General features: G+C 40.7%; 1 protein-coding gene and 1 non-coding gene across 5 annotated transcripts in view; both read left to right on the forward strand.

The window, feature by feature from the left end:
* The window catches only part of nap1l4b (nucleosome assembly protein 1-like 4b), a 122,185-nt gene that overhangs the window by 56,818 nt on the left and 41,385 nt on the right, over positions 1-23,982 (forward strand). For all 4 annotated transcript variants that reach the window (XM_072272300.1, XM_072272303.1, XM_072272302.1 and 1 more), the window contains 3 exons: positions 7,363-7,434; positions 20,550-20,689; positions 23,354-23,499. In XM_072272300.1, the coding sequence (XP_072128401.1) occupies positions 7,363-7,434; positions 20,550-20,689; positions 23,354-23,499 (358 nt within the window). The remainder of the gene's footprint in view (positions 1-7,362; positions 7,435-20,549; positions 20,690-23,353; positions 23,500-23,982) is intronic.
* On the forward strand, positions 21,120-21,249 carry LOC140205641 (small nucleolar RNA SNORA54). The gene has a single exon (XR_011887909.1). It is a non-coding gene; the product is annotated as a small nucleolar RNA SNORA54 (small nucleolar RNA).

The raw sequence follows: 23,982 nt of genomic DNA on the forward strand, positions 1-23,982 counted from the left end.
TTCGTTCCCAGTCATATGAGACAGCATTATCACCCCAAGAAATAATAACATGAACACCCATTGGCTAATAGCACCCTGCTATCTGTATCAACCCAAGCAAAATTCTAGCTAGAGATTTTCTCAGCATTTAACATAACATAGAAGCCATTTTAATCCACATACACAGCAGTTTAAAAGATTAATATAACAAAGAAGCCATTTAAAATATAACATACAAAGAAGAGACCCCGTGCAGGTGCTTAACTAGAAGAGAAGTATCAGCCAATTTAGGAATTCATTTGAACAGCTGGACATTGACTGTACTCTTCCATAGATGCTGCCTGGCCTGCTGAGTTCCTCCAGCATTTTGTGTGTGTTGCTGGGATTTCCAGCATCTGCAGATTTTCTCTTGTTTGTAAATGAACAAATATAATATTTTTTTTATATTAGTTATTTAATTGGGTTCTCTTCATCTAGTTTTAGGATTTGTGTGAAGATCTGATCACATTTTAGGTCATATTATAAGACCATAAGACAAAGGAGCAGAAGTCGGCCATTTGGCCCATCGAGTCTGCTTCGCCATTTTATCATGAGCTGATCCATTCTCCCGTTTAGTCCCACTCCCCCACCTTCTCACAATAAGCTTTGATGCCCTGGCTACTCAGATACCTATCAATCTCTGCCTTAAATACACCCAATGACTTGGCCTCCACTGCTGCCCTTGGCAACAAATTCCATAGATTCACCACACTCTGACTAAAAAAATTTCTTCGCATTTCTGTTCTGAATGGGCGCCCTTCAATCCTTAAGTCATGCCCTCTCGTACTTACTAGACTCCTCCCATCATGGGAAACAACTTTGCCACATCCACTCTGTCCATGCCTTTCAACATTCGAAATGTTTCTATGAGGTCTCCCCTCATTCTTCTAAACTCCAAGAAATACAGTCCAAGAGCAGACAAATGTTCCTCATATGTTAACCCTCTCATTCCCGGAATCATTCTAGTGAATCTTCTCTGTACCCTCTCCAACGTCAGCACATCCTTTCTTAAATAAGGAGACCAAAACTGCCCACAGTACTCCAAATGAGGTCTCACCAGCACCTTATAGAGCCTCAACATCACATCCCTGCTCCTATACTCTATTCCTCCAGAAATGAATGCCAACATTGCATTCGCCTTCTTCACTACTGACTCAACCTGGAAGTTAACTTTAAGTGTATCCTGTATAAGGACTCCCAAGTCCCGTTGCATCTCCGAACTTTGAATTCTTTCCCCATTTAAATAATAGTCTGCCTGTTTATTTTTTCTGCCAAAGTACATAACCATACACTTTCCAACATTGCACTTCATTTGCCACTTCTCTGCCCATTCTTCCAATCTATCCAAGTCTCTCTGCAGACACTCCGTTTCCTCAGCACTACCGGCCCCTCCACCTATCTTCGTATCGTCAGCAAACTTAGTCACAAAGCCATCTATTCCATAATCCAAATCGTTGATGTAGAATGTAAATAGAAGTGGCCCCAACACGAACCCCTGTGGAACACCACTGGTAAAGTGCAACCAGCCAGAATAGGATCCCTTTATTCCCACTCTCTGTTTCCTGCCAATCAGCCAACGCTCTATCCACGTATGTAACTTTCCCGTAATTCCATGGGCTCTTATCTTGTTAAGTAGCCTCATGTGTGGCACCTTGTCAAAAGCCTTCTGAAAATCCAAATATACAACATCCACTGCATCTCCCTTGTCTAGCCTACTGGTAATTTCCTCAAAAAATTGTAGTAGGTTTGTCAGGCAGGATTTTCCTTTAAGGAATCCATGCTGAGTTCTGCCTATCTTGTCATATGCCTCCAGGTACTCTGTAACCTCATCCTTGACAATCGACTCCCAACAACTTCCCAACCACCAATGTCAAGCTAACAAGTCTATAATTTCCTTTTTGCTTCCTTGCCTCCTTCTTAAATAGCGGAGTGACATTTGCAATCTTCCAGTCCTCCGGAACCATGCCAGAATCTATTGACTTTTGAAAGATTATCGCTAATGCCTCCGCAATCTCCACAGCTACTTCCTTCAGAACATGCGGGTGAATTCCATCTGGTCCAGGAGATTTATCTACCTTTAGACTATTCAGCTCCCTAAATACTTTCTCTGTCGTAATTGTGACTGCGCACAATTCTCTTCCCTGCCACCCTTGAGTGTCCGGTATACTGCTGATGTCTTCCTCAGTGAAGACTGATGCAAAATACTCGTTCAGTTCCTCTGCCATCTCCTTTTCTCCCATCACAATTTCTCTAGCATCACTTTCTATCGGTCCTATATCTACTCTCACCTGTCTTTTACTCTTCATATACTTGAAAAAGCTTTTAGTATCCTCTTTGATATTATTTGCTAGCTTCCTTTCATAGTTAATCTTTTCCCTCTTAATGGCTTTCTTGGTTTCCTTTTGTAAGGTTTTAAAAACTTCCCAATCCTCTGTCTTCCCACTAATTTTTGCTTCCTTGTATGCCCTCTCCTTTGCTTTAACTTTGGCTTTGACTTCTCTTGTCAACCACGGTTGCATCCTTTTTCCACTCGAAAATTTCTTCTTTTTTGGAATATACCTGTCTTGCACCTTCCTCACTTCTCGCATAAACTCCAGCCACTGCTGCTCTGCTGTATTTCCCGCCAGTGTTCCTTTCCAGTCAACTTTGGCCAGTTCCTCTCTCATGCCACTGTAATTTCCTTTACTCCACTGAAATACCGACACATCAGATTTCGGCTTCTCTTTTTCAAATTTCACAGTGAACTCAATCATATTATGATCACTGCCTCCTAAGGGTTCCTTCACCTCAATCTCTCTAATCACCTCCGGTTCATTACACAATACCCAGTCCAGTACAGCCGATCCCCTAGTGGGCTTAACAACAAGCTGTTCTAAAAAGCCCATCTCGCAGACATTCTACAAATTCTCTCTCTTGAGATCCAGTGCCGACCTGATTTTCCCAATCCACTCGCATGTTAAAATCCCCCACAATTGTCATAACACTGCCCTTCTGACAATCCTTTTCTATTTCCAGTTGTAATTTGTAGTCCACATCCCTGCAGCTGTTTGGAGGCCTATAAATAACTGCCATCAGGGTCCTTTTACCCCTGCTATTTCTTAGCTCAACCCATAAAGATTCTGCACCTTCCGATCCTATATCATCTCTTTCTAATGATTTAATATCATTTCTTACCAATAAAGCCACGCCTCCCCCTCTGCCTACTTTCCTATCCTTCCAATACACCATGTATCCTTGGACGTTCAGCTCCCAGAGACATGCATCCTTTAGCCAGGTCTCAGTGATGGCCACAATATCATACCTGCCAATCTGTATCTGTACGACAAGATCATCCACCTTATTCCTTATGCTGCGGGCATTTAAGTATAACACCTTAAGACCAGTATTTGATACTTTTCGCTTTGATTTCACTGCAACTTTATTGCACTGCAACTCATTCCAATGGCTACAAATTTGCCCCATCACCTGCCTGTCTTTCCTGACATCTTTACTGCTCACTATCTTAGATTTATTTCTGTTTTTCCCTTCCTCCCCTCTGTCATTCTGGTTCCCATCCCCCTGCCAAATTAGTTTAAACCCTCCCTAACAGCTCTATTAAACTTTCCCACCAGGATATTGGTCCCCTTCGGGTTCAGGTGTAGCCTGTCCTTTTTGAACACGTCATACTTCCCCCAGAAGAGATCCCAATGATCCAAGAATCTGAAGCCCTGCCCCCTGCACCAGTCTCTCAGCCACGCATTCATCTGCCTGATCCTACTATTCCTGCCCTCGCTAGCACGTGGCACAGGTAACAATCCCGAGATTACTACCCTGGAGGTCCTGCTTCTCAGCTTTCTTCCTAACTCCTGAAGATCTCTCTTCAGGACCTCCTCCTTTGTCCTATCTATGTCATTGGTACCAACATGTACCAAGACAACTGGCTGCTCACCCTCCCCCTTCAGAATATCCAGGACCTAATCCGAGACATCCCGTACCCTGGCACCTGGGAGGCAACACACCATGCAGGTATCTCTATCAGGCTCACAGAATCTCTTGTCCGTTCCCCTGACTATAGAATCCCCTACGGCTACCACATTTCTCTTCTCCCTCCTTCTCTCCTGCACAACAGCGCCAGGCTCAGTGCCAGAGACCCGGTCACCGTGGGCGTCCCCTGTCAGGTCACCCCCTCAACAGCATCCAGAACAAGAAATAGAGGTAACTCTAGAGTTTTCAAACTTTCTAGCGCCATTATAACTAGTTCTTCTTTGATTCACTGGGATCCTGTCCCTCAAATTTCCCTCCAGTAGCTTCCGCACCACTGATGTCAGGCTAACCGGGTCATGGTACCATGGCTTGTCCTTGCTACCCTTCGTAGACAGTAGAACATGAGCCATCTTTCCAGTATTTGGAAGCTTCACCAGTATTTGGTGAAGCAAATATCTCTGAAAGGGCCTCTGCAATTTCGTCTTTAGCCTCACGCAAAGTCCAAGAATCCACCCTTTTAGTGCCTTGAATTCATTCACTTTAATGCACTATAAGCCTCCCAGTACCTCTTCCTTGGTATTATCAATGCCCTCCAAAACATATCCACTTGTTGCCCTTGATGAATATTTCTCCTCTATGCTTGCATATGTGATAAGGGAAACAAGTCTCGTCCATCTTTGTGACTAAGACATGGGTAACCCTGCTGATCTCCTCTGGGATTTGTTCTCTCCTTAGCCTTTTAATATAGCTGTTGATCTTCTTGGAATTTTCCTTAACCTTGCATGTTAAATCCATTTTATTGCTTCTCTTTGCCCTCTGATTTCCCTCTTGAGCGTACTTAAACTTTTTATAGTTATCAAGGGATTCACTTGTACCCAAACCCTGAATGTTTGTTTTATTTTTCTTCACCAGAACCTCATTGTCTCTCATCTCCCATGATTCCCAAAACTTGCTATGTTTACCCTTCACCTTAACAGAAACATACTGCTCTGACCAGTTGCTATCGCACTCTTAAAAGCCTCACACTTCCCATTCATTCTTTTCTTTTCAAACAGGCTCACCCAATTTCACACTACTAGATCCTGTCTACTCCCCCAAAACTGGCTTTACTCCAGTTTATCCTTTTGCAGGATAGGGCTAGTCCTGTACTTTTCCATCATTATCTTAAAGCTAGAATTATGGCCACTGGAACGGAAGTGCTCACTGGCTGCCACTTCAGTGACTTAGCTTGCCTCATTCCGTAAGAGGAGTTATTGCTCTTGAGTTGGGCCTTCTATATATTGATTTGGAGAGGTCCTGGGCACATTTTCGCAAATTCCATCCCATCCAAGCCCTGAAGGCTGGATGACCCAGTTAATACTGGGGAATTTTAAAATATTAAATTTTAATACAGCCCTATTATTCTTACAACTATCTTCTACACACCTGATCCTACTGTTCTATTATGTTCCTGCTGACTATTATGATTTATAACACAGCGCCACCAGAATGACCCTCCTAAATTCTATATGGCCGCACTCAGCAATCCCCCAAAAAATGTCACCCCTAAATACTGCTGTTACATCCTTCCTTAGCAAAAAGGTTCACCTTCCCTCCCCTTTGTACCTTTTGTCATACCTGTGACATCTGTATCCTGTATGCCCTCTTTTCAGCCATGTTTCTGACCTTGCTAGCATTTGGCGCCAGGAATAATTTGGATATCGCTACTTTTTTTTTTAACTTTGCTAATTCTCTATGCTCATTCTACAGCAGGGGTCCCCAACCTTTTTTGCACCGCGGACCGGCCAACTGAGGGGCGGGGGGGGGGCGGTGTTCAAGTAGGGTTAAACTCACCTCAATATGTCTTTTACAGTTAGGGTTGCCAACTTTGTTACTATATGTTAGTGTTATTTATTTTCAGTTTTATGTGTTATTTGGTATGATTTGTTAGGTTATTTTTGGGTTTGGGAACGCTCAAAATTTTTCCCCATATAAATTAATGGTAATTACTTCTTCGTTTCCCGCCATTTCGGCACAAAAGGTTTCAAAGGAACACTCTACCTTCCCAGGGGAAATACGGGATGTCCCGGCAAATACAGGACAGTTGGCAACCCTATGTTCAAGTTCAACAGTGCGTGACAGGGAATGAGGAAAGGTGTAGCTGACTCATATCGTTTCCTCGCGGCCCGGTAGCACATGCTTTGTGGCCCGGTACCAGTTCGCAGCCCGGTGGTTGGGGACCGCTGTTCTACAGAACCTCATCCCTTGTTTAACAACATGTACTGACTGTTCACCCTCCCCTCTACTTTTCTCAGCCCCTCAAGTATCCTTAACCCTGACACTCAGGAGGTAATAAACCATCCTGGCATCTCTTCTGTGGCTACAAAGTTTCTGTCGGGCCAGCTCATTATTGAGTCTCCTGTCAGTATTGCTATCCTGTCACTAAGTGCATCATTTATCTTCAATCTCTTATATTAGCTGGTCTATCTGACAAAATGATGATTCTGATCTGGCTTTTCAGCTGTTTTCTATATCAGGAATCCATGGCAGGGTGGCATGGTATGTGAAGCATAGTGTATTTTCCAGCTTTGAAGTACATACTGTTAATTTTTGTGAAATATTTTGCATGTCTTGGTGCATTCTGAGACTTGTGTTAACCTATGAAATGTAAGCGTCAGTATAATCTTGCTCGTCCATTTGATCTTTACAGCTTTTGCTTCATGTAACACCCCTAGATAATTGCTCCATATTGCGCCTAATGACTTCATGTAATCCCATTGATATGTCAACAAGCATTCTCTTAAATGAAATCCTTCAATTCTAATCCTTTTTTGTGATATTGCTCAAAAAGAGATTTCTCCTGAATTCCTATTCTGATTTAAAGGGGTCTTCTTGTGTTTTTTGGTCTTTAATTGCCTATGATCTTGTGTCAGTTTTCTGATTTGTGTAACTATCTCTTTGCTGAATCCCATATAGTCATTTCTAAAGTGAACATAGCCTGTTCAATATGCCAATTGAAATTTAATGCTAGATTGAAATTTAATTTCATACATTTGATATGGTTTCCTGTATTTTGATATCTTGTATCTTGGTTAGTTACATCACTCATTTGGGGTCACCTGCAAATTTTCAACTAACTACGCTTATGATCAGATCCAATTTGTGTACAAGCATTGACCCTTGTGGAACAGCTAACCATTCAGCAATTTAATTTTCCATAATCTTTGTATTTGTAATTGGGTGGGGGAGGCTCAAGGAACTAATAATGATATTGATCATTTGCTATGCAGCTGCATAGCAGTAAACAAGATAGAAGGGAGTCTGGCGTGTAAAATGTTGTTTTATAGGGACCGAGTGTGTAACTTGTCAGCATCTGAGTGCATTTAAATGTGTTCTCACCAGGAGCACGATGAGCCAATCTTGAAACACTTGGAGGACGTCCGAGTGAAGTTCTCAGAGCCAAATGAGCCAATGGTGAGTAATGTTTGTTTAATGCTGATATAAGGTTTTTGGATATTAAAACTAATTTGGACTTGGACCTGCTCATAATCCAATTTACACAAATGCAGGAATTTTGGATTGTTAATTACTTTAAAGTGCCATTTTAGATTGGAAACTTGGCTTCTCAATATGCAGTGCAGTTTAACTTGGTGTGAAGTTCAGTAATTTCATGGTTGTTGACTAAAGTGATAGTCTAGGCTTTGTTAGATATGGAAGAACAAAGCAGGGAGAAGGGTGCAAGAGCAGGATAATGTGTGATGCTTGGTTCGCTAAAAGTAAAGTGGGACTTTTTACTCTGGTTTTTCATATGAGGGTGGTGGAGCATTCTTTGTGGTTTATTGGTCTTGTAAAGCACTTCTACAAATACACCTATTTATTAGTTGTTTCTGCAGTGGAAATGTCTAACCAAAACAAAATGTGTAAAATTAGGTGTTAACTTGGGTTTGAGTGAAATATTTCAATTGATTATATCTTGTCTACTTGTCCTTTTGCTGCCTCTATTAAAGCCAATATTGTCAGTTGTCAAATTTCAAAAATATAGCATGATCTGACTGTATTCTCCAGTTTTACAAATTAAATGTTGAATATTAGGCATAATTTTTGTCTCATCTTCAAAGTAAAACTAATGACCAATAGATAACTAGGGATTTAAGAGTTTTAAAATTGACAAAAGCATTATTAGTGCTGTTATCATGGTAACTTTAAAATAATGCTTGAATTTTTCAATAGACTTCCAGATTTAAAAGCCTGTATGTAACACAGGTGGGAAAGGGACAAAATAGTTGAGGATGCAATATGGAGAAATCTCTATTTAATAATGCATTTTTTTCAAGAATCTGCCATATGTATGATGTGCTGAATAACCTCTACTGTATATTTCTTTACGGGTTAACCCTAAATTGGATAATTTTTTACAAACGGGGCTGATTTTTATTTTTTTTTGCAGATTCTGGCACTAATAGGTATCTTTGTTCCTGGAAGGTCCCTTGCACACACCATTGTTTTCACATGTAATTCCACAAAATATAAAATGACTTTTCACAATTTAAGTGGGTGAACCATATTGTGATGAAATTATGTTCATCTTCACCCTTGGCTTTTACAGACAGTAGTGTAGAAATTTAAACAAGTAGTATCTAATTTGGCACTGTGAATAAATAATTTCCAGATGGAATGGTGGTAAAAATGTAAGATGGCAGCGCACTCGGGTGCAGTGGCCTCTCCAGGGCTAACAAAAGGTATTTTTGATATTTTTTTTAAATGTCTATTTTACAATCACAAAACCCTGCAGGACATTAAACACTTCAAGTACTGCAGGCCTATCCTATCAGTGAGTTGCTTATCAGCAGAAGAGCTGGTCTTGGTGGGGACTGTGTTGTTGCCTGCTGCAGAAAGACATTGGAGTCTGTCTGTGAAGGCAATAGGCCTTGGGTATTTTTCTTGTGATTGCAAGACCCTTTTGGTTATTGGTAACATAGAATACTAGAAGTCTGGTTCACAGGTTTATTGGTGAGAGTGACGGCAGGGAGCTGGGTGGCATCAGTTGTAGCTAGGGTGTGGCCTCGTGCCTTGGTGTCGCCTGTTGGAGCCACCAGGAGGGGAGATGTGGCAAGACGTCCATGCTGAATTAGGGGTAGGCCTCTTCTGTCAGTATTGCCTTCCTGTATTCACTTGGTGGAAGACAAGCTGGATTGCATATATTTGTCTGCGGACTGCTGAGGGTTTGTTTTTGCCAACAACATTCATGCCCAGTCAATCTACGGGTCATGTCACTTAGGGACTTGGGCTATATTTTGTTGTGTGTGCCTCTACGTTTGCTGCTTCCTTATATCTGCTATATGTGCCCTTTACTGCATGTGACTTGGTATTGTGATTTGCTCTTTGGCCCTGGAAGAACACTGTTTCATGTGGCTGTATTCAGGTATGGTTAAACAATAATTAATCTTGAACTTGTAATAATTTCTGATTGGATGTGTGTCACTCCAGAAATTCATCCAGTTCTTGTTGGAAATTCTTCCAGAAAGGATGATGTCATTTTGAAATTAAACATGCAGTAATGCTTTTCCTCCTACAATGCAGTTTTAAAGTTTTGCCAGCTGACATTTCTCTCAATATTCTCAGTTCTTAGGTGCTCTTGAAGGTTGTTTTGGTAATACTGATAACTCTTCTGCTACCTGTTTTAAGTACTATTTCTGTGTCTTTTTCTAATTTCTGTAATCTTCATAAGGTGCTATTTGAAAAGCATTCAAAATGATCACTAAGAAACTGCATTAAATTATACTGGCATTTGAACGGTTGCACTCTTTGTAAAATATCTTTTTCTGTTGTGCTTCTGGCTTTTCTGGAAGAATTACAAACAGAATGAGATCTTTGGAGGGAGTATAGAAATTTTTGCATTCACCTGTGAGGCTACAAAAACACTGTTATCTCAACCTGTCGAGGGTCGTTTTCTGTTAGCTTAAAAAAATGTCCATTGTTAGAAAACGTGATCTTCTGTGAGTGGATCCCCAGGCTGCAAACCATAATTTGCATGTTGAGCTTAAGGTTGCTGTCACACATGAAATTCTTGGCCTTTGGATCATTCCAGGCGGCCATGGCTAAACTGCATGATGTCCTGCAGTTGACTATTCACTGTGGCATTAGGAAGGTAACTGATTTTCTCTCTTCCTTTTAGCAGTGAGTGTGAGTTGAATGGATTTGCAGATCTGACAACACTATGGGATTCACTAACCTTTATTCAGTGAGATTTCACTTGGTCTTCCCCAAAAAACCCAAGTCATGGTTGACTGAGAAAGAATCTTGGTCATGGTCGGTACTCAACAGGCCAGGCAACATCTGTGGATAAATGTACAGTGGATGTTTCAGACCAAAACATCGACTGTACTCTTTTCCATAGGTGCTTCCTGGCCTGCTGAGTTCCTCCAGCACTTAGTGTGTGGCTTGAATTTCCCGCATCTGCAGATTTTCTCTTTGTTTTTTTGGTCAAGGTCAGTACCTGATGTCTTTGGAGTTCCAACATCATCTTGATTCTTTGTCAATTTACTGTATTAAGCATATTCCAAAAATATCACTGAAATTATGGATACATATTTGGGGATGAGGGCTGTCTGCTGCTTGGCTTCAACTTCTGTTCTATCACTGCCGCTATAGTGAAAGCCATTGCTTTGAGATTTTTGATGGACTTAGCAAGAAAGAACTCTGCTGTCCGCATGATAGCTCATCTGGGTCTGTAGTGACCAAGCAGATAAGCAAAACCTTGGGGACTGCCATAAAATGGATTCTAGAAAAGTTCAGTCTGTAATGAATTGATTTGATTCAAGTTTTCAATGACTTGTATTAGAATGGAACCCTCCCAATTAGCTCACAAACATTGCTGATTGGAACCAATTATCAGTTATGAGAAGTGAATGATTAATGTATTCCCACATTGCTATTGTGGCATTGTTCTAGCCTGCTTTGACTGGAGCCAAAGTTCATATTACTTGGTGACCCAGTTCACATTAGTTTTTCAGTTATTACTATATTTATAACAAGGTTGTGCTTTTCTTTTTCGTTAAGCACACTCTCAAAATTTAATTTCAAGGCTGCAGTCTGTATACAAAGGCATTTAACTGTTCTTTTACTATTTGTAAGTCAGCTAGCTCTGAACAACAATAAAAAGGACAAATCTATTTAGAAATTTTTAAAGAAAGTGTTAAGATATTTCCATTGATAGTAATTTGTAATGGAACTCTTCATAAGGTAATATTGCAAATCATAATACATAATCATGAAACTAGCATAACATTACATATTCCTCATCATGAATCAACATTTCATTTGTCTGAACCTGTGTGACATGTTGTATTTTGTACATCTGTGCACTCTGCTTCCCTCTCTAAGGTCATTCTGACCCTTCCCCACTTCACTACATGCCACATTTTTCTGCAAGCCTTTGTATTTTTCTGTCCTTCAAATATACCTCATTGGCCTTGTCATCTCCCCTTTCACCCCATCGATACCCTCTCCACTATTTCTCTCATTCTCCGTATTCCCTGTCATCTGCATCACATTGTTTCTTTTTCTTGCATGCTCAAATCATCTCAATCTAAGGTTAGAATTTTCATAAAAATCCTCTAGGTGGCATTACAGTACACTTCATGAAAGGCTGTGCATGTTCTCCAATGAGCATAATTTAAATCATTGCGAGGAATTAATTTGCTTGTTTGAGGTCAAATAGGAATGTTAATTGTTACACAGGTTTCAGAGAGTCTCAATCCCTGGAGAACCTATGAGGGGTTTCCAGACCCTTCAGGATAAGAAACTGCTAATTGAATCTTGTAAACTTAAGCCTTTAATTGTGCAGTGTAATTAAAGAAATTTACAACACAGAAGAAGCAGGTCATCATGTCCTCACAGGGTTGGTTAGACCAATGCAACTTCCGTCTCTGTTTATATGGCAGCTCCATTGATAATTGGTTTTGTTACTGTCACATTTATAGTGGAAAAATTCAGAATATTACCCAGATAGATCATTCTAAAGTACAAAAAGAAAACAATATCTGGGTGCAGAATATAGTCTTGCAGCTACTAAGAAAAACTTGCAGATAGATGAGTGCAAGGACCATGATGAAGTAGACTGAGAGATCATTATACAAGGTTCATTAAAGAATCTTAACAGCAGATTATAAGTTGTCCTTGAACTTGCTGCTGTGTGTTCTCAAGCTTTTTGATACACTGTCTTGCATCAGAACATCTCTATGTTCACTTCAGGATTCTTTTGAAATGTGGTAAGAGTTTCCAAATTCAGCAGTAGGTATGCTGTTGTCCAGGTGATCCAAGGCTGAGTGGAGAGCCAGAGAGATTACATCCACTGAAGACCAAACTGCGGCGTGTCCAGGGTCCTTCAGCAGGAGTTCATTCTGACCATGACCAACCTCTCAAAGCACTTCATCACAGTAGATATGAGTGCAACTGGGCAGTAGTTGTTGAGGCAGCTCACCCAGCTCCTCTTGGGCACTGTTATGAATATCGCCCTTTTGATGCAAGTCAGAATCTCCAACTGCAGCAGTGAGAGATTGAAGATGCTTGAACATCTCACTGGTTGGCACAGGGTTTCAATGCCCTATCAGGGCCTGATGCCTTGTGAGGATTCTCCCTCTTGAAAGATGTTCTGATGTTGGCCTCTGAGATGGAGATTAGAGACACCAGGTGCTGCAAGGATTTGCACCGGTGCAGTTTTTATTCAAAGTGTGCATAAAAGGTATTGAGCTCATCTGGGAGTAAAGCATCACAGCCCTTCATGATGTTAAGTCCTTCCTTGTAGGAAGTAATGATCTGCAAACCCTGCCAGAGTAGATGGTGCACCCGATTTTGTCTCTAGCTTCAATCGGAATAGTTCTTTTGCTCTTCAAGTAGCCTTCTGTAGGTTGTACCTGGACCCTGCATCACCGGTCATCGCCACAGCCCTCAGCAAACTATGAATCTCCTGGTTCATCCACAGCTTTTAGTTTGCTTATGTCCAGTATGTTCTTAAAATCACACATTCATCCATACAGGTGTTGATGAAGTCAGTGACAACTATGGTGTATTCATTCAGATTCGAAGATGAATACTGATTGTCATCCTGTCCATGGACTCAAAGTAGTCCTGTAAATGCTCTTCCGCCTTCCTTGGCCATACCTTCTTGGTCCTCACCACTGGTGCTTCATTCAATCTTTATTCTGTGCCATTTATGCCATGAGTAAAAGTGCAGCCAGGTGATTGGACTTTCCAAAGTATGTCATGGGATGGCATGTTCTTGATGGTGGTAGAGGAGTAGTCAAATCTGTTGGCTCCTCTGGTTCCATTAGTGAGATGTTAATGGTGGTTTTTCAGATACTTCTTCAAGCTGGCCTGGTTGAAATCCCCCAAAATGGTAGGGAAGGCATCCGGTGCACTGTTTCATGACTACTGATCATGGTGCTCAGCTCCTCCAGTGCCTGCCTGAGGTGGAAGGTACATTGCTACTATGATTATGGCGGAAAGCTCCCTTGGCAGATTAAAATGGATGACATTTGACCACTAGGTGTGTTAGGTCAGGTGAGCAGGAGTGAGACAGGAACATCTGTACATCATGATGAGTTAATCATAAGGCATACTCTGCCTCTATCTTTAAAAGACTGAGCTGTTCTATATTTGAACATCATGTCTTAGTTTATGTACATGTCTCTGTTCCAGGGAACAATTCAGCTTATCTGAACTTTCCTCTTAGCTATAATTTTCCAATGCAGGTAACATCCTTGTAAATCTTTCCTATCATGTCTTTGCTGTTTGGTAGTCTGAACAATCTGCAGTGGTTAAACTGGTACCTAACTAGTACTATGTATACTTTTCTAACAATCTTGCTGCTCTTGTATTCTGTACCTCAGTAAAAGAAAGTCTTGCATGTTTCGTACCTTATCATTCTGTCCTTCCTGATATGTACACAACTGCCTCTTCCTGCACATCTGTGTCCTTCCAGTTACTGAATATCCATGTCTTGTCCACTTTTTCAAGCACATTACCTCTCAATTCTGAGGATTGAGTTTGATTTGCTGTTTTTCTGCCTAACTGACCAGTCTTGGTGTTGCCTTCTAAGTAGTATTCCTTCTTGCTATCAATCACATAACTTTTTTTGTAATGTCTGTATGACATCATCTTGTTCTGTACATTTAAGAGTCAAGAGTCCTTGGCCTATACTAATTCCATTTACCACCATTTGTTCCCTGGCTTTACAGATTCCGAATATCCTTTTGATGAAAAAGAATCTTCCTTGGCTTTCCTCTTGATCCTCTTGCCCCTTAACCTAAACAGTTGCCTTCTCTGGTTTTTGGCCTGGCAATAGCTCCTTTATGCTACCTAGATTTCTTGTGATTTTATACACCTACTAAATCACTTCATTTGCCTGCCACTGTAACACACAAAATGCCAGAAGAGCATGGCAGGTAGGGCAGCATCCATGGAAATGAACATTCAATGTTTCATGCAGTGACCCTTCTTCAGGACTGGAAAGGAAGGGGGAAGACGACAGAATCAAAAAGGTGGGGGAGAGGCGAAGGAGGATTGCTAGAAGGTGATGGGTGAAGCCAGGCAGGTGGGAACTGTGAAGGACTGCAGAGGAAGGAATTTGATAGGAGAGGAGGACGGAGCATATCAGAAAAAGAGGGAGGTGATAGGTGCGGTAAGAGGCCAGAGTAGGGAATAGAAGAGGGGAGGGGAAGGGAAACTTTTTTTTTATATACCAGAAGGGAGAGATCAATATTCATACCGTCAGGTTGGAGGCTACCCAGACAAACTACAAGGTGTTGCTCCTCCACCCTGAGGGTGGCCTCATCGTGGCACAAGATGAGGCCATGGACTGGTATGTCGGAATTGGAATGCCAATCAGAATTAAAAATGTTTGGTCACCAGAAAGTTCCACTTTTGTTGGATAGAACGGAGGTGCTCGATGAAGCAGTCTCCCAATTTGCAGTGGGTCTTACCAATGTATCAGGAGCACTGGATACAATTAATGATCCCAGCAGATTCACGGGTGAAGTGTTCCTCACCTGGAAGGACTGTTTGGGGCCCTGAATGGAGTTGAGGAAGGAGGTGAATGATCAGGTGTAGCACTTTAACAGCTTGCAGGGATGAGTGCCGGGAAGGAGACTGGGGGGAGGGACGAATGGACAAGGGAATTGTGGAGGGATTCCTGCAGAAAGTAGAGAGTTGTTGGGGGGGGGGGGTTCTGAAGGTATGTTTGGTAATAGGATCCGTTTGGAGGTGGCAGAAGTTGCAGAGTGGTGCTTTGGATGCAGAGGCTCATGGGGTGATAGGTAAGAACAAGAGGAATTCTATCACTGTCAATGTGGTGAGAAGATGGAGGAGATGTGGGTGAGGGCAGCATCAATAGTGGAGGAAGGAAAATCCTTTTTTGAAGGAGAAAGACATCTCTGATGTCCTGAAAAGGAAAACCTCATCCTGGAAACAGATGCAGCAGAGACAAAGGAACTAAGAAAGGGGAATAGCATTTTTTACAGGAGAATTGGTGGGAAGAGGCAGGTATAATCAAGGTGGCCGTGGAAATTGGTAGGTTTATAAAAGATGTCTCTTGCCAGTTTGTCTCCAGAAACTGAGATCATTGATTCGACACAACCTGTTTTTTCACTTTTCCTCAGAATTGATTGTAGTATTTTTTTCCACCTCTGAATTTAACAGGTTAATTAATCCTTTTTGCTGTAAACAATGGTACAACATTACCAATTCTTCAATATTCTTCTACTATTGTAGAGGATTGGAAATGAATATCAAAGGCCCAGTTAAATTTCCTCATGTTCACAACCTGAAATGTTTCATCTGAGCCTGCAGTTGACTTTCAAGCATATTAAATCCACCAATTCTTCCTTTTCTACCATATATATCTCATCCAGTAGCTCAAGTTCTTTTAGCCTTAACTACGTCAGCATTGTTTTCCTCCCATCTCTGTGAAAACCAATGTTAACAACTACCCAGACCTATCTTTCATAGCATCTGTTTCTTGTATTGCCCTTTATGCACCCAGTTAGGTGGGGAGTAGTTGGGGTTGAGAGAAAGCCAGCATGCACTCAAGGACTGAATGGCTTATTCTGATGTTGCAAGGAAAAAAATGGAAGTAAGTGTGTATTGAAATTCTCCCACTATTGCTGCTTTTCTACCAAAAAATTTCTGTTCACAATTTCTCTTCAGTTTCCCTCTTAGTGATCTGTAGTATACTCCTAGCTGTGTGATTTCTCCCCTCCCCCGACTTCTTTTGTTCTTCAATTCACCTTCTTTTGATCATACTAATGTATCAACCATTCTCACAGCTGTGACTGTTTCTTTAGCAACATGTTTGCCAAAATGTTGATGCATTCACATCGAAGGCACACCAGCAGCTCTTCTACTTCGAAGTTTAAGAAGATTTGGTATGTCACCAAAGCTGTAGGTGTACAGTGGAGAGCATTCTGTCTAGTTGGATCACAGGCTGGTATGGAGCCTCCAAAGCACAGGATTGCAAGAGGCTGCAGAGGGTTTTAGACTTTCCATCGTGGGCACAACCCTCTCCACCATTGAGGCAGTGTCTCAAAAAAGCTGCATCTATTGTTACAGACCCTTTCCACCAAGGACATGCTCTCTTCACGTTACTACCATTGAACACCCACCCTCAACACTTTTTTAAAAAAAAACTTCTTCCTTTCTTGTATCAGATGTCTGAACAGTCCATGAATACTACCTCATTTCATCTATTGCACTGTACTGCTGTTGCAAAGTAATAAATTAACATATGTCAATGATTATTTTAAACAAACAAAATAGTGCCTTTTTTTTAAACCCCTTGCTCTATATGAAAACCCTATAACTAGAATGCTGTATTCCTGTCCCTTTCAACTCTGTTTCAGTTAATACTATAAAGATATATTTTGTTCATTGTGCCCTCTGCTTGAGTGCTTTTTTCACTACTCCTTGCATTCAGTCATATTCAGTAAATAAGCATTTTAATCTTTCACCCAATATTTGCAGACTTCTAAACTGTTTATTACTTTACTAACTTAGGTTTTAGGCTCTGCTTTTCTCTTTTCCAAATCCACACTCAGCTTCCCATATCCCATCTAGCTATTTTAAACTAATGCCAATAACACCAGCAAACTTCCAGCTCTTTTGAGATGCATTCTTATCAGACTTGCAAAAGGTTTGTACAGAACAGGTTTCTTTGCCCCATTATATCTGTGTTACAGGGGTTTAACAAAATTATTATTTGCTATGGTGGCATTACTGCCAGTGTATCTGAGATGATACTGTCATTTCTACATCCAAATATTATGGATTTACTTTTGAACTCTTAATCTGAGTTTACTATTCTATATGATGAATGATACACAGGTGGCAATGTTGCTTTTTAGTTGAGGTTTTAAAATGTGGCCCTTGTTCATTTGACTCATGGATGTTATTTGTCTCATGGCACTTAGGGAGAATAAAGCTGATATTGACCAATATACCTGAACATTAGCCAACTATAAAATTCATGTGAGCTGTTGTTGGTATGGACTGTCTGCTGAGCTGGAGATTGCAAACTGAGTTGGAGATACTTAATGGGCCAGGTTTTAAAAAAACAGCCAGGGCCTGTCGGGATTTGTCTGCCGATTGGGAGATTGCTTGGGCTATTAGTAACTTAACAAGGCCCAATAAAAAATAGCGAGGTGTAAGCGGAACGGGCCACTGTTGGAGCAGTCAAGCATCTGTGAGAATAGGTGCAGGCTAAGGATACTGAGTCATTTGGAATTATTCCACTAATTGTAAAACTTAACCTTAATAACTCAGAACCAAAGTTAAAAGAAGTGTAGGTAGGGTGGTAGTTAAGGCTCCTGTGAGATGTGGGGTTTCACGCTACCTAAAAGTCTCCCTGATGGCATCTACAGGAAGTACACCCAACTTCAGCTGTCAACTGACAAAGTCAGCGAACAGGAGCTGAATCACTCAGGACCATCCGGGTGGCCGAAAAGCTCATAGATGAGACTTTTACTGAGGTGGTCACACCCAGAGAGTAGGCTTCGGATGGTAGATGGGTGACCACCAGGAGAACTAAGCGAAGTAGGCATTTAGTGCAGGATTCCACTGTGGCCATTCCCCTCACAGCAAATATACCTCTTTGGATACTGCTGGGAGAGATGACCTATTAGAGCTCAGCAGGGAAGGGTAACATCAGGTAGAGTGATTAGTAATAGGATACTTGCTAGTTAGGGGGACAGACAGTAGTTAGGAGGATGAGAGAAGAAGCCAGGATGATGTGCTGCCTCCCAGGTGTTAGGATCAGGGACATCTCAGAGCAGCTGCAGAATATTTTCAAGGGATTGTGATCAGCCAGGGGTCGTGGCACACGGAGGCACCAACTACATAGGTAGAAAGGAAGAAGTCCTGCACAATGAGTATAGGGAGTTAGGGAAGAGGCTGAAGAACTGGACCTCCAAGGTAGTAATCTTTGGATTTACTCCCAGTGCCACATGCTAGTCAGGACAGAAAAAGGATGAGAGGACAGATGAATGAGTGACTGAGGAACTGGTACAGAGGGGAGGATTTCAGATTTCTGATCATGCGGTTCTCTTCTGGGGAAAGTATAGACCTGTACAAAAAGAATGGGCTACAGTTAAACCCAAGAGGGACTGATATCCTTTTGTGGGCAGGTTTGCCAGAGGGATTGCAAAGGATTTAAATTAATTGGGAGGAACTGGGAACCAGAGTAATAGGGCTGAGGATTGTGCAGTTGGTATATAAGTAGGTGCAGTGTGCAGTAGCACTGTGAGGAAGGACGGGCAGCTGATAGGGCAGATTTGCAGGCTGGGATGATTTGAAGGATATTATGGGAGCAAAATGGAAAAAGAGTGATAAATACAGGAATGGTGTTATATTTGAATGCATGGAATAAGGTAGTTGATCTAGTTGCACAATTAGAGGCTGGTGGGTATGGCATCACTGAGCCATGGCTGAAAGAAGATCATTATTGGGAGCTTAACATCCAAGGATACACTTTGTTTCAGAAAGAGAGACTGGTAGGCAGAGGTGGTAGTGTGGCTCTGTGGTAAAAAATGAAATCAAATCCTTAAAAAAAAAGGGTGACATCAGGTTGGAGGGGTAGAATCCTTGTAGTTAGAGTGAAGAAACTGCAAGATTAAAAAGACTCTGGGAGTTACTGTATATACAGGCCTCCAAACAATAGACTGCATGTGGGGTATAAATTACAATGGGAGATAGAAGCATGATAAAAGAGCAATATTACGATAGTCATGGGGGATTTCAATATACAGATGGGTTTGGAATATCAGGGTGGTACTGGATCCCAAGAGAGAACTTGTAGAATACCTGCAAGATGGCTTTTTAGAGCAGCTTGTGGTTGAACCTACTAGGGAAAAGGCAATTCTGGATTGGAGTGTTGTGTAATGATCCAGATTTGATTAGGATGCTTAAGGTAAAGTAATCTTTAGGAGGCAGTTATCATAACATGATAGAATTCACCCTGCAGTTAGAGTGGAAGCTAAAGTCAGGTGCATCAGCATTACATTAGAGTAAAGGGAATTACAGAGGCATGAGAGAGGAGGTGGTCAGAGGTGATTAGAAGGGGATACTAGCAGAAATGATGGCTGGAGTGTGTGGGTGAGGTTTGGAAGGTGCGGTATAGATGCATCCCAAAGATGAAGAAGTATTCTAAAGGGAGTCACCCGTGGCTGATAGGGAAGTCAGAGTCAAGATAAGAGAAGCAGTATGATAAAGCCAAGATTAGTGGGAAATTCGAGGATTGGGAAGCTTTTAAAAGCCAACTTAAGGCAACTTTAAAAAGCCAAAAGGAGAGAAGATTAAAAGGAAGGTAAACTAGCTAATAATACAAAAGAATGTACCAAAGTGTTTTCAATTATATAGAGTAAAAGAGAGATACGAGTAGATGTTGGACTACTGGAAAGTGACGCTGGGAAGGTAGTAATTGAGGACAAGGAAATGGCAGATGAACTTAAGTATTTTGCATTAGTCTTCACTGTGGGAAAACTCTAGCAGTGTGCCAAAAATGCAGGAGTGTCAGGGAGCAGAAGTGACTGTAATTGCTATTACTAGGGAGGTATTAATGGCCCAAGTTTGAAGTATCAAATATTCATATAAAGGCTGCAGTAAACTTACATTTTTTGATTGTTCTTTTCATTGGTGTTAATATAGCCTTTGACATCTCAGTGTTACCAGAATCAGGTTTATTATCACTAGCATGTGTTGTGAAATTAGCATAAACTGACATTGGGTAAAAATTGTAGAAGAGAACATTTAGGTTTTGACTTAGTAAATTATCAACTGAGACCAGTATGGCTGACTTCAAATTTGAGTATTTCACAATTTCAATTAAAAGTCAAGTTGTGGTGGATCTCTAGTTAGTGAATACATATCAGCAAAGGAAATGGGTGTCATATTTCCACGTGATCAGCATTTTTTAAAATTCCTTTAACTTAGTAAAAAGGTCACCTATTTAATGTTTTAAGTACACTGGGTCAATGAAGGATGAAAATGGGAGTGAAAAATTTTGCTTTTTAAGATAATTTTTGTTTTCATTTCTCCCACAGAGTTTTACGCTAGAATTTCACTTTGAACCAAACGATTACTTCACAAATTCAGTATTAACCAAAACCTATAAGATGAGGTCGGAACCTGATGAGACTGATCCTTTCTCCTTTGAAGGCCCAGAGATAGTTGACTTTGTAGGGTGAGTGAAAAGTCATTATTGACTTGACATTTTATCACCACTTCAAATTTGACATTGGACAGTAATTTACTATGACTAACTTGAAATACAGTCCATATAGTAGAATAATTTTTAAAAATCAATCCTAGAGCAAGCTGTGAATTTCTACTTCATCTTCCTATAGCTGTAATCAAAATGGCAAAATCTAACCAATTTCTGTTTTTTTATTCAATCAGTTTGCTTAAGCTTGTACTCTGGTATTCTCCAAGGAACTGGCCAGTTAATTAACAAGTATCTTCTTTCCTGTACTAGTTGGATAGAAAATATTTCAATGCTGTTTAAATGTTAATATATTTATAGCCTCAATATGAAATCAGTACTACTGCAGTAGTAATGTGCAATATAACATCTTTATATCCTCATATGTACTTTTCCAAGTAATTTCTTGGCCTTGCACTGTTCGTAACCTGTTACTTGTCTCTTGTCGTGTATCAGGTTCCATTCCAGTGCTAGATTAATCCTGGCACTATGTAGGTTGGATGTTTATGCTACTTCTAACCTCTTCAGAGTTGGGAACACAAACACATTATAGTATATTACAGGCCTTTCAGCCCAAAATGTTGTGCCAACCTTTTAACCTATTCTAGGATCACTCTAACCCTTCCATCGTACATAGCCCTCTGTTTCTTTCAATCATCCATGTGCCTATCTAAGTGTTTCTTAAATGTCCCACCACCACCACCACCGCCTCAGACACCCCTCCCCCTTATATTTTCCTCAGATCACCTTAAAATTGTGTCCCCTTGTATCAGCCATTTCCACCCTGGGGAAAAATCTCTGGCTATTCACTCATCTATATCTCTTAATCTTGTATATGTCTGTCAATACATTCCTCATCCTCCTCTTCTCCAAAAGGAAATGCCCTAACTCGCTCAGCTTGATGACGTGATCCCTAATCCAGGCAGCATCCTGGTAAATCTCTGCACCCTCTCTAAAGTTTCCATATCGTTCCCATAATGTGACAAGAACTGAACACAATAGTCCAAGTGTGGTCAAGCCAGGGTTTTATAGAGCTGCAACAATTAACTCAAGGCTCTTGAACTTAATCCCCTGACTAATGAAGGCCAACACACCATATGCTGCCTTATCAGCCCTACCAACTTAAGTGGCAACTTTGAGGGACCTATGGATGTGGACCCCAAGATTACTCTGTTCCTCCACACTGCCAAGTATCCTGTCATTAGCATTGTATTCTGCTTTCAAGTTCAACCTTCCAAATTTCATGCTTTTCCTGTTTGAACGCCTTAGCCTATCTCTGCATCTTATCAATGTCCTGCTGCAACCTACAACAGTCCTTCACACTATCCACAACTCCACCAACTGTTATGTCATCCGCAAATTTAGTAATCCATCATCCGCAAATTTAGTAATCCATCCTTCCACTTCATCATCCAAGTCATTTACAAAAATCACAAAGAGCAGGGGTTTCAGAACAGATCCCTACGGAACACCACTGGTCAGTGACCTCCAAGCAGAATATGCTCCATATGCTACCACTTTCTGCCTCCTATCAGCATGCCAGTTCTGTATCCACTCAGCAACGTTTCCCTGGATCCTGTGCCTACTGACTTTCTAAATCAGCCAACCTTGGGGAACCTTATCAAGCGCCTTACTAAAATCCATATTCACCTCATCCACTACTCTACGTTCATCAGTGTGCTTTGTCACATCCTCAAAGAATTCAGTCAGGCTCATGAAACATGACCTGCCGCTCACAAAGACATGCTGACTATCCCTAATCAGACTATGCGTCTCCAAATACTTGTAAACTGTCTCTGAAGAATCTTCTACAATAATTGCCCACTACTAAAGTAAGACTCACTGGTTTATATTTCCCAGGGTTATCCCTACTACCTTTCTTGAACAAAGGTATAACGTTTGCCAGCCTTCAATCATCTGGTATTAACTCCTGTGGCCAGTGAGAATGCAAAGATCCTTCACACAGTCTCTTCCCTCGCTTCCTGTAGTATCATGGGGTATATCCTGTCTGTCCCTGGAGACTTACTATCCTAATGTTTTCCAAAAATTCCGGCATATCTCTTTCTTAACATCAATTTTTCACTGTTTCTTGAACTCAAGATCAGGAGCTCAAATTTAAGGATACTTTTTAGCAACCATTACCTTTGAGCATATTATAATCATAATGCTTTAAGTTGGAATTAATCTGAGCCATTTGGAATAAAACAAAAATGGGAATATGGGAAAATAATGTTGCATTTGCTAAGTGTACTTGGCACTACTGAGCAAACCCTGCAAGGTAAATAAATCTCTGCAGGTCTGGTCTTGTAGCGATTTTTTTTTTATCTTGTGCTCTATGATTCTATTTTTAATGCAAGATTGTGTATTTATATTGTATTGTCACAATATAAAGACTAAATTCCTTTCAATTACATTATCTATTGAATTACTATAATCATGAAGACAGGATCAAATCTGTTTGGCAAAGGTCTATACAAATTAATTCTATATTTTATTATATGCCATCAATACATTGATTTCAAATGTTAAAATAGTGAATAATAGCTAAATTTGAATAAGGTATCCGGTGATGCACTAATGCTAAGTTGTGTTGCTGGTAATTCTGCTTTAGTGTACAATAAGGCTAATCATTAGCTTCTTTAACAGATGTACTATTGACTGGAAGAAAGGAAGGAATATAACTGTGAAAACTATTAAAAAGAAACAGAAGCATAAAGGGAGAGGGACCGTCCGAACCATCACCAAACAAGTACCCAATGATTCTTTCTTCAACTTCTTTAATCCAGTAAAAGGTGAGTTTTTGTGACTATTCTAAGGCAAAATACCACTCCTAAAACCTGAGTAGAAACAGAGAAAGTCAAGTTTTTAAATTTAAATAGAACCAAAACAGTTCCTGCATGTGCAAGTGCACCAGTAACAAAACAAAAACATTTTTGCAGTAAATGAAAATCAAAAAAAACTACAAATACTGGAAATCTGAAATCAAAATTAAGTGCTGGAAATATTCAGCAGGCCAGAGAGCATTTATGGAAGGAGAAACTAGAGTTATTTCACTTCAACTAGGAAAGAGTAAAAACTAGTTTTAAGTTGCTGAGATGATGGCGAAGTGTTGGGTAGAGCAGAGAAAATTGTCTCAAATAGGATGAGGCAGGGATTGCTTTGGAGGTACACTGTAGGCACTGTCATCTGGCTGATAGATTTCTGGAGAGACAGACATAAAAATAGTTCTGAAATGAGGACAGTTAGAAAATAACTATCTTAGGAATGTAACAGTT

Source organism: Mobula birostris, chromosome 11 (genome assembly GCF_030028105.1).
Source record: "Mobula birostris isolate sMobBir1 chromosome 11, sMobBir1.hap1, whole genome shotgun sequence".
Classification (NCBI taxonomy): Eukaryota; Metazoa; Chordata; class Chondrichthyes; order Myliobatiformes; family Myliobatidae; genus Mobula; species Mobula birostris.